This window comes from Parasteatoda tepidariorum, chromosome 10, assembly GCF_043381705.1.
Source record: "Parasteatoda tepidariorum isolate YZ-2023 chromosome 10, CAS_Ptep_4.0, whole genome shotgun sequence".
In the NCBI taxonomy this organism is placed as follows: Eukaryota; Metazoa; Arthropoda; class Arachnida; order Araneae; family Theridiidae; genus Parasteatoda; species Parasteatoda tepidariorum.
In genome coordinates, this window is record NC_092213.1 from 7942027 (window position 1) to 7954143 (window position 12117).

Consider the following 12117-nt stretch of genomic DNA (forward strand, 5'->3'; position numbering starts at 1 on the left):
AGCAATGCTGAAGTCTTGTTTTGGAAAATGACATAATTTAAAATTCATTTTTAAGAAAATTAATTCAATTCAAAAAACTTGTTTAAGAAAATGGCTACTGCTAATGTTGTCCCACACATTACTGTACTTTACCTTGGATATACAAATTGAAATTTTCATACCAAGTGTCGGGATTTTATGAATAGAATGATGATTTTATATATGGTCCATTTCACTTGATCATGTCAAAAAATCCTTTAAGTGGCTGAAGTCAACTATAATCAGTCAATCCACGAGTTCTCGTTTAGCTTTCGTAATAATTATTCAAGAGATATATCTGAGCCCCTAACTTAGAACATCGAATTGTTCCAACAGGGTTGTCACTCAAATCTGAAAAATAAAATTCGGTGTACATATTCAGGGGTCTGTTTAGAAGAAAATTGGGTCCGTTAACGGACCCTTCACAGAATATCGTTTCATAAAAACGGACCCTTCACAAAATGATTTTTCTTTTAATCGGACCCTTCACAAATTTGTTTATCTTCATTATTGTTTTGTTAATCGAATAAACCCTTCCCAGGGAGGAAAACAAGAAAGATAATATAACGAACTAAGTTTCGTCTTCAGCAGACGCTTCTTCCTTTATTCATCCGAAGTGAATATTCTGCATTCAGCAGTATAAGCTAAATACCAAATATTTGTATGTTGCATCTCTAATTTAGAAGCAGCAATTGCTGTTTAATTTTGAAAATTTAATTATTTTTTTAATTATAATTTACAGTGCTAAGCATAATCATGTATCGATTTACAATTTAAAAATTCTTTGAAAACTTTATTTTTTTGTTGCAATAACCGAACCCTATTTGCACCAATTCATAAAAGCAGGACCTTGGTTGAAAGAATGAGACTTAACGTTTATTCTATATCAAATTACGAGTAATTTTTTCACAATTTTACAAAAACCGGACCTTTTACAAAATGTTTGAACAGACCCCTGATATAATACACAACATAACAAGAGGAGAAACACAATCCCTGTGCTGTAAGTGTATTGGGCTAACTATAGTATAATTATAATGGCTGAAAAAAGGAACAGCTGAACATACTTAAATCTAATAATGCTATTGTAAGTTAACTAGTTTAATATAGCTGAAATATCATTCTTAATAGATTGCACTTTGATTACCATTTTTTAAAAGACGAAAATAAGAAACAAAAGCCCTGCATTTTCCTTGTTATTTTATGTGATTTTTAAATACCCTGAGGAGTTTCTTCCTTCCCACCTACCCAACTAGGCAGGGTCACCTATTCTAGTAGCTAAACTGCTCCTGCAGATAAGCAAGATGTACAATTGTGTGCACAAATGCTTCAATTTTTTAAAATAATTCTAGAGATATTACGAAATAGAGAAAGAAGGAAACTAACTTAGTGGTTGAAAGTTTGAGTGCCTTGAGGCACTTTCAACTGTTTTCTTTCCGTGGGATATTTACAAAATGCAGCTCCCCTTTTAATTTGAGAGTCAAGTACTAGTATTTACTTTTTGTATTTTGCAACTTTAAATATAACGTGCGCCCTCAGGTTAATTAGAGCACACTAAACATGTCAGACCGTGCAGACTTGAGATAATTCGAGCAGGTTCGTATTACATGCTGCTCAATTTTCACACCCAGATGAAAGATAATTAAGAATTGAAAACAACAATGTGAAGAAAACAAATCTTCTTAACAATATTCTGTTTAAATTTGGTTTAATAACAATAATTATTCAGAAATTATATTTTCAATTACAGTGTTTCACCAATTTCAAATGTAACTAAACATTTAAAAAAAAAATTATGAACTCTTCTGTTTATAATTCTGTTGCTTCAAATAAAGCGTACTAAAAGATACTCTTTTTTATACCAGATTAGATTTCAACTTCAGCAACTTTAATCAGTATTTTTTTTAGCCTGTCTTCCTAATTTAAACATTGTCATCATAAAATATTTAGTACATTAAAGTTTACCTTTGAACTAGTAAGATCGCACATTTGTACATGAAAATCTGAATAATGTATTAAAAGTTATAAAGGTATTCTTTTTTATTTTGTGCACTGTACAATGATTGATTGATTTGTTCGTTTACGTCGCACTAGAGCTGCACAATGGGCTATTGGCGACGGTCTGGGAAACATCCCTGAGGATGATCCGAAGACACGCCATCACAATTTTGATCCTGGCACCCCCGCTTCGGTAGCCAGACGACCTGCACGCGAAGTCGAGCATTTTACGGTAGAACAGTTTAACAAGGACCCTCGGCCCCTACGCAGACTGATCCAAGTGGTCACCCACCCGCACACTGACCGCAGCCAGTGATGCTTGACTTCGGTGATCTGCAGGGAATCGTGTCTTAACGATCAGTCCACTGCGGGACTCACTGTACAATGAAAAATTCTTTTTCATAGTTGTGTCATTTTGTCAATTTTCAATTTTAATCCCATGAAACCCTTTACTCCTTAGATTTATAATCTTAGTTTACAAATCTAGAAAATAGGGAACTGCATGGTTTATTTATTTAATTTCTAATTCATAAAAAAGTCTTATTATTTTTCTGAAGACTAAGGGAAGAGGCAGTTTGAAAGAAAACATTAGAAAAAAAGTACACATATTTAAGTCTAAAGTAAAAATGTATTTTTTAAAAAATGTACAAATCAAACAAAATAAGTGTTCATTGTATTATCACAGATTTTGTCTTCAATTGCCTGTATAAACTAATGTATTTGGCTGCAATACGTGCTTGAGGGGAAACATAATGTTGACAAAATGAATATTTATCTGCAATAAATGGGCTAAGATCATCCATTTTTAGTCTTCTTAAAAACGTCAAAACAAAAGTGTAGCAATTATAGTTTTCACTGTCATACCTGAAAAATTAATTTTATTTCACTTACATAAGCTAGAAGAAGAAAAAAGATGAGTAGTTAATTATAAGCCCTGGGAGGTCAAGAAATTTTTAATAGTTTAATCTCATAAAAGCATAAATAAAACCATATTATTAAAATTTAAAGAAGAATTTTTCCTAATCTTCATAAAACTATTTTAAGCTGTCAAAAGAAAGATATTAAACTATTTCTGAAAATTTCTTTCACTCCCTTCAAAAGTTGTATATAAACAAAAAATGAATAGAAAGAATGTAAAGTTACTCAACTATGTCTTGCCATGAATTATAAAATTGCAATAATGTTGCTATGCAAACCACTGAATTGATTCTATGCCTACAGTCACTCTTGTTTCAGCCTGCATTTTCTTATCTAATTTATCAAAGGCAGGACATGTTAGTGATAGGGAAGAAATTATTTAACCATAGTATTCAAAGACTTTTTTTTTTTTTGTTTTTTAAAAAAAATTGCACATTTTCCTGACATAAATGGATGTTAGTGATGATATATTTTATGCAATAAGCATTATACATCAAAGAATTAAAAAAATTTCAATCAGAGAAAAATAAAACTCAAATGCTATTCTACTTGGAGGGAGAAAAAAAATTACTAAAAGTAATTTTTAAGCATTTTTTAGCACAGAACAGCTTTTTCTAATAATTTATTTGACTCTGGTTTGGCAAGCACCCTAATTTAACAAGCAAATTGTTCTGGTCTTGTTATTAGTTTTGTTAATTTTCTTTCTGCATCTCCTTTAAGCTAAGCTAATTAGTTTGACATAAATTAAGAATTAAAGCAAGTTAATTTTTAATTCTTAGTAAATGCAGACATATGAAGAAAAATATGGAAGTAAGTGTAGACATCTAATTGAAGTAGAAAGATTTCATTAATTATGACAAATCAAAATTAATGGAAGATGACATAATTAGACTAGTTCAGTATGGAACAGGAGAATAATACTTTACAAAGGGATTGTAAACAATACATGCTGAAAATAGAATAAATTGCAAACAAGAAAACCAGATCATAATCACATTAAAACTTTTATTCTGTAGCAGAGCTCAAGCTGTAAAATAAAGTTAATATCTTACGTAACAAACATTTTAAGAAAAAGAATAAATTTAGACTAATGCTATTAATAGAGACAGTCAATGGCGATTAACTCCCCACGACCTGCCTAATTATAAGCCAATTCGAAAGTGTGAATTCAGCCAACATTTTTAGGCACTGGAAAGATCCATTTAGGATTGTTATTGAAAAAGGACATTGTCAAAAGTTAAGACAAATCAGCCAACCCCAATATCTCTATGTTAATATTGAAATAATTTGGCTGAAGATTTAAGGCCAGAAAGTTCATTAAAAATTAAAGCAAACCTAATAAGAGTTATGCTAATGTTTAATGTAGTTGGAGAAAGAAAGGTTAAAAATGGATTTTGATACTCAGTTGAATAATAATTTGTTTCATTTTTGTAATTCGTTCATTATTATGTATTGAGAATAGAAATCTTTGCATTTGTTCTTTATAAAATTGAATTAACCAAGACTAAGTATGCAAAGATTTACACTTTTTCTTTAATTAAAAAATATATTAAACTTAGTCTTTTAATTGAGATAAATCGATATAGATCTTACATTGTAAATGAAAAGATCAACATAGTTTGAAGAGTTTTAAAATCTATATTTATTATCAAATAAAATTTATAAATTTTTTTTAAAATAGTTGCTTAATATTTTTTTAAACTTTAGTAGCAATGTCAAGTGTTTTAAAATTATACAATACATGCCTTACATACACACAATATACAATAATGAATGCCTTTAATATATATTTTAGAATTTTTGTCAAATGATGACAAAAAAGTTCTTATATTAGGGTTCACAAATTAATATTTGTATTAGGTAAAAAAAAAAACATTAAAATCAGATAAATTACTATGGAGGATGACAGTAGAGTGTGAAAAATATCAAGACCTGCTTAATTTCTGAAAGAAATGTTAGAGAGTTTAAAGATAACTTTTAAAATTACATTTTAAATTTTATTTGGTCATCTAACAGGTTTTAATGTTTTGTATACCTGCTTTTCTCAACAGTGAGATATTGATAGGGTTTTTTCCCCTTATTTTAATTTAGGACCCCTAATGTTTTTTTAAATTTTTTTTTTTTATCAAGCTTCTAAAACTATATACTAAGGGATTTGCATATACTATTGTAAGTAATGTAGTATTCTTTTTCCAAAAATAAATTATTACTCAACTATAAAATTAATCAACAAATAATTTCTTAAATTAGAAACATAATTATTTTACCGTTGAGGTGTCCAACATTCTTGTTCAAATGTTTCGTTTAAAACTTCATCCCAATAGCGCTGAAATGAGGAGCTTTTGTTGGAAGATAATTTTATGGCAATACATTGCTTCCAGTCTTTTCCATTACTCTTTAATTTACCACTGTAGTTATACTCAAAGACACAGCCTATAAAACAGAGTTATAACTATATCAAGAGTACTTTATAATTATCAATTACCATTCTTCTAAACATATATTATTAATATTACTAACAGAAATAATTTCAGATAAATATCTTTTTTAAAATTTTATTTATACTATAATTATTTTTGAAATATTTTCTTTTTAAAATAAAATATTGTATGGAATTATTATTATTATTTTTTTTAAATCACAAACTCTTAAAATATACAGTTCTTATTTTGATAAAGTAAACTTCTAATGATACATATTAGAAATAAAAAAGGATGAGGATGAGTAAATTAGAAGAAAAATCAACTATCTAAAAAAAGAAATGAAATACAATGTTAATACAGTTTCAGTCAATAATTTTTCAGTTCAATTGTTTTACCATTTGTATCTGTAACACCAATGTGAAGATCAGATGAATTCTCATAAGAACTGGAATAAAAAAAAACAAATTTAGCCAAAATTTATATAAAGACAGTGTTTTCACTACAGAGCGAGAACGCGAGAATCTCGTATATTTTTTTCTTTTCTCGCAATAAAAAATTATTAATGCGAGAAGTTCACGCACTCTATTAATCTATTTCAAAATGAGCGAATTTTGGAAAAAATTTCGTCTTTAGCCATTTTGAATAAAATCCGTTTCACTTTTCTTCCTTGATCTTTCATTATTTCGAACATCGGTCCTTGTTATCTATTTTCCCTATTTACCAGTATTGTTCAGAACCGGTGCGAACAGCCGAACACCCCCCGAACCACGGAACCCCTTTCAGAACACATTTCTCTGCAACCACGTGCTCACCGTAGGTAAGGTTTCTTCATGTAAGACGTTTATATTTTTTGTGCATGAATGTAAGATAAATACCTTGTTAAGGCGACATCTTCTTCGTAATGGACAAATGAAAATGAAACAAATGTTGGTAGAAACGGTCAAAACGAAACAAATACGGATATTTTTCCGCCAAATAAATGTAATAGCTGATGAAAAAGTAGATATAGAACATTTTCATATGATGATGCAGCAAAAATATTCAATTAGAAGACGTTAAAAAGGTATTATAATTAAAGAGAAAAAAATTTCCAAAACTATTCGTGCTTTTTTAATTTTTAGAAATCTCTCTTAACTTTCTGAAATCTCGCCCTGTTTTTTAGAAAGGGTGAAAAATTCTCACCAATAAATTTTCTGTAATGAAAACACTGAAAGATATGCATCAATTTAAGAAATGCTGTGTTTAAAAGTAGGCATTTAATTTGTTGATAAGATAAGGCTTAAATAACTGAAAGATGGGATAAGCAAGGGTACAGAATATGTTTGATCTCACAAATGAGATTTGGAGAAAGTCAGAGAGCCCAGTCAAATTAAATTCGTGCTAATTAAATTCGTCAAATTAAAAAAAAATTTTTGATAAAAAAATACAAAACTTTTTATGATAAAAAAATTTAATCGCTTTACAATTTTTTTTACTTGTTAAAAAGAAAAAACACACACATAAAATCTTATCAAGACAATAAAATATCAATATATGTATTTAATATAATATTTTTAAAAAAATTAATGCAGACATGAGTAATCACTTCTTGGCACACTGAATTTATGGTGATATTGAGTGAATTTCTATAAATTACAATACATTTCTATACTCTAAATTTTTTAAAGTGCAGTAAATTTTATCTACTTTAAGCAGTCAAGAAAATATTGCCCAGTATTAGTATCATTAAAACTTTATAGAGTGCCATAGTGAATGATAGATTTTGTGGGGTAAAATGCAAAATTATCCAACTCAAATTTGCTTTAAACCCCACTAATCAAATCTGAGATTTTTATTTTTTCATATTTTATGTTTAATTAGCATTTTTTTATAATTCATTTAAAACAATATCAGGGATAGTCAAGGTTATTTTAAGAGGTTCCTGTTTTGTGAAAATATAAAATTAATTTGTGCAAATTAAAAATTATATTAAAATATCAACACATAAATAAGGTGAAATAAGAAAATATTTTCAAAAATTGTCATTACAAATAAAAATAATTTATGACTGGTAAACTTCAATACATATTTTCCCCATCCGTTCAAAAAAAATTTTGCTATTGTGAAATTTTGGGCTTAAAATTACATCCAAATTTAAAAATCCATAAAAATGATTGTCTATTGTTAAATTTCACCTTGAATTTAATAAAAACATACTTTTAACAGTACTAACACTAAAAGTTATCTTTGTTATGATTACATTTTTGAGTGGGTCTACAAAAAAAAAAAAAAGTTTCACAGAGAATCTTAGAACTTGCTTTTTTAAAAGAAACTATGGTTTTTCCTTAAGTTTAATTTGTGAAGGTACCGCTAAACGGTAGTAAATTTGCCCTGGACAGACCCCTGAATATATTACTATTGATACCAAAAATTATCTGGTTTGAAACTCCAGAATTTTCCTCCTATAATCACTTTAAAGTTTAAAACATTTCTGCATAAAATTAATGCATCAATAAATAAATACTGAGTAATATAAAAAAATTTGCATTTTTGGTTAAAAAAATACTTTTTAATTCCTATATATCAAAAATAAATGTGATTTGAAGAATTAAAAGAGGGGGAAAGAAATGTTATTTTTAGTTATTCCAATGAAAAACAGATCCTTTCACTGAAATTGAATTTGTGTAAACATGAAATCACAAATCAAAAGCACATATCAATTTCATAGTAAAAAAAAAAAAAGAAAAAAATGCGAATTAAACCTAGGTAGCAATAAAAATAATAATGTTATAATATTTTATTCAGTCGGCCAGCAATTTGAAAATATAAAATCATCAGCATCAATTTAGACCAAAAAAATACATCAATTTACTTATTAATAGGCAGAGTTTTGTTTTTAAATGCAGCTTTGACAGAGAAAAACAACTAAAAATTCATCTGTTGGTAAGATATTTTTTCAATCAGCTTTCTCGCCAATTTAAAAAAAATATCATAAACAAAAGCAAATTTTAAAAAAATCAATAGGTTTATCTGTCGATAGGCAGACTGGAGTATTCCACTATAACTTGCAGACTATCCCTTCTTCACTATGTCCTTGACTATATATGACCAACTAAAATTATTGAATATGGTACTTCATAATGTTTCACAAGCAGTACTTTGAACAATTTATTAAATGCTCAAAGTATCATTTACGAATTGCTATTTTGTGTTTTGAGGTATTACTATTTTTTGCTAATAATAAACAGTTAAATATCACTAAAAAACAGTAACACATCAAAAAACCATTATTTAAATAATATAAAACTTAAGGTTAACGTAGTACAAAAATAAAGAAACGATTTTTTGAACGAATTAATTATTAATTAAAAAAAGGTCATAAAAATACTTTTTTTTAAAAAAAAAATTAGGAATATTGAAAAAAATTAACCATAAAGATAGCAAAACAAATATAATTCTTAAAAAAAAACATACTTTAAAAAATCCCCAACAGAAGGTTTAATAACAACGGAGTTAAACTCGTGAGAAGCACCTTTGAATGGATAAGGTATGCGAAAGGGAGGAACTCTCAGTTCAACATCAGAAATATCTGCATGACACAAATCACACACGTCATGAAAAATAAAAGAAAATATTTTCTTTTTTGCGTGGCAATGTTGATAGCAAATAATTCCTGGATCCACGTCCATTATTCAAGTAGATTGTTATTGCTCATTTCAGTGATTTCTACTTCTCACAAAAAATATACAACATTCACGCAATAAAAATAATCCAAAACTTTAAGTCAACAAAAATTGTACTCTCACAAAAAATAATTCGAAAAGCTAACTAATGGGAGGGATTTGTGAGAAGTTGGAAGCTATTTTATATAATAGGGGGAAAAAAAAACAAATAACTCATAGAGAAGTTTAATAAACTAAAACAAATCTAGAATAAATCCAGAATTGTTTGTGAATAATAGTTAAAGCACTGCCTTACGCTTTGTCTGAACAACTATAAAAACTTAAAGTAGTATTTGGCAGAGGGCGCTTCAAATTTAAGTCATGTGAAGAGCCATTCTTACTCTGAGATGAGTCATTCTTACCTCATCTGCAACCGAGGTTCAGGAAGATTAAAAACCTGTTTGGTTAAAAATACTCTTGTGCGAAAAACTAACCAATCAGGTTCTCCATCTTTTAAAGGTGATCGGAGGAGCTTGAATCGCAAGGAGTGAGAGCGGTCTCTAACATCACAAAATATTTCCGAAACGCAGATTAGACGAAGGAAAAAATGTAGATCGTTGCTGTTGTAGTTCATTTACGTCGCACTAGAGCTGCACAATGGGCTATTGGCGACAGCCTGGGAAGCATCCATGAGGAGGATCCGAAGACAAGCCATCACAATTTTGATCCTGCGCAGAGGGGATGCACCCCCACTCGGTGGCCTAACGACCTGCACGCGAAGTCAAGCACTTTACGGTAGAACAGTTTAACGAGGACCAATACCGCAACCCCTCGACCCCTACGCAGACTGATCCAAGTGGTCACCCACCCACACACTGAGAGCAGCCAGTGATGCTTGACTTCGGTGACCTGCTGGGAACCGTGTCTTAACTATCAGTCCACTGCGGGACAGAAAAACAAAAGGGGAACTTATAATAATTAGGCAGTAATTCCAGGACCGTAATATAATAACAACTAGTTTCCAGCACCGATCGTCCTAATATGAAAAACTAAATTACACAAGTGCATCACACAGTTGTTCATTTATTCATACAGGTATCAAGAGTTACGCACGAAGTGCACCAGGGTTTACTTTGAATTAACTATATTTAAACTTAAACTTCAAAAGAACCAGAAGTTTAAAATTTGATTTCTCAGGAACCATTCGATCGATTTTGCTGAAATTTAGCATTTTTCCATGTAAAATTACACTCTTTAAGGCGATGTATATCTTGCATTTCAAAAGTTTTTCGATTTGCCTAAATTAATAAATATTTGTAAAGTTATTTTTTGTATGACGCCCGGTGGCTGAGCGGTAGCGCTTCGCGCTGTCGTGCCACAGGCCCCTGGTTCCTCGGGCCGGGCAAGGTTGACTCAGCCTTTCATCCCTTCAGTGGGTCGATAAATGAGTGCCAAGCATGCTTGGGAACTAAACACTGGGGGTTCCGCGTTCGGCTGACCACCTGACCGGAACATCTGTTCCTGCACCCCAGAGCCCAAGGTCAAGAAAACTGAGATGGGCACAGTAGGCCTTGGCCCTCTATGGGCTGTCACGCCACTGAGTTTATTTTTTTGTATGGAATTATCTTTGGATAAATGCATTTTAAAATTGTGTGCAAAAATTTTTCGATTCACTTTGAAGTTTCTCGAGATATGGCGAAATACGCAAAAAGTGAAATTAACGTTAGGGGTTTAAACTTTGGCGGCTCTCATGACCAAACTATTGGGGCATATTTCCCATATTGCGGCTACCCTCAATACCTTGGGGGTCAAAAATCTGATTCCGCCGGTAAAAGGGATGTTTTTTCAGAAAAAGTACGCTTTTGTGTCTGATTTTGTAACTAAAAATATCTTATGCATCTTACCTAACATATTTGAGATCACCCCTGTAAACCTTTAGGATTGTCCTAGAACTTGAAGGTTTGGATATTCCAGGTGGTCAGTTTTTTATTTTGCGCACTGTACATGAAAATATTTATAAAACATTAGAAAATGTTATTTAATTTTACTAAAAAATAAAAACAGAGGTCTTAATTAATTATGTGTGCATAAATTTTTTTTCTCATTATTAAGTGCATCACTTGATTCTCGAACGCAACCATCAATAGGGGGCGTTATTATTTGAGACGAATGACAGCTAGCAGAACAATAGGACCATCAGTTGCACTGAAGATTTCTTCAGTGTAGCATAGTAACGTTCCTTTATTGTGGAGTGTTAAATTAAAAATAGAAAAATGCTCGATGTTCTTTTTTATGCAAGTGAAAATAAATGGAATCTCTTTTTTTTGGGGAAGGAACCTCCAACGCACATCGGAAAATATTTTATCAATATATTTAAATTTTACGTTCCATACTTCTCTGAATCAGTATAATATGCAAAACTATACAGAAACACATTATGTTATACCATTTAATTTTGCAAAAAAAAAATTTCAACAGCAGTTTTATCAAAAAATTATAAACCAAAAAACGTAAAATAAAGAATGTTTACAATGAAAAAAAGATTCTAAAAATTCCACACATTGCAATAAAAAACTTCCATATTCTTTCTTTTTAAGTCTTAAAGCTCTTAATCAGACGTAGAAAACCACGCTGAAGAGAACTATCAGGAGAATTCCAAACGAAATCTTCTTCATTCGAAAATTTTATTTTCAAATAATAAATTCAGATTATCCCTTCATTACTTTTAGATGACATATCACACAACAAAATTTTATGATTGTAAGATCTCAATATGAATTTCAATATGTATCTTTAAAACAGAATAGCTGAATTCTAGTTGAAATTACTCATTTAAAATTAAAAAATACTTACCAAGAAAATGATAAAAATTTATTAATAATCAACACAAATGACACTATTTCAAGTAATTCGGATAATTCTTTATAATTTTCTGAAATTATATAGATGCAGAAATATATAATATTCTATAACTGTTACAGTTCTGTAAGTTCAGAAATCACATTAATTCATTAGAATGAAGTAAGCTATGTTGACTTCTCTTTAATGTGTAATGAACTGAAGACAACAAAAAATTTGTATTTACCGTAGTACACACATCTGTAACAGTATGCGATCAC

General features: G+C 29.9%; 1 protein-coding gene across 1 annotated transcript; it reads right to left on the reverse strand.

Annotated features, from left to right (window-relative positions):
- Positions 1-2624: 2624 nt before the first annotated feature.
- On the reverse strand, positions 2625-9328 carry LOC107447748 (MKRN2 opposite strand protein). The gene is made up of 4 exons (XM_016062752.3): positions 8811-9328; positions 5753-5802; positions 5202-5367; positions 2625-2880 (listed from the first exon to the last, which is right to left on the reverse strand). Exons 1-4 carry the CDS (start codon positions 9023-9025, stop codon positions 2685-2687), a joined length of 627 nt encoding a protein of 208 aa, XP_015918238.1. The 5' UTR covers positions 9026-9328; the 3' UTR covers positions 2625-2684.
- Positions 9329-12117: the final 2789 nt, after the last annotated feature.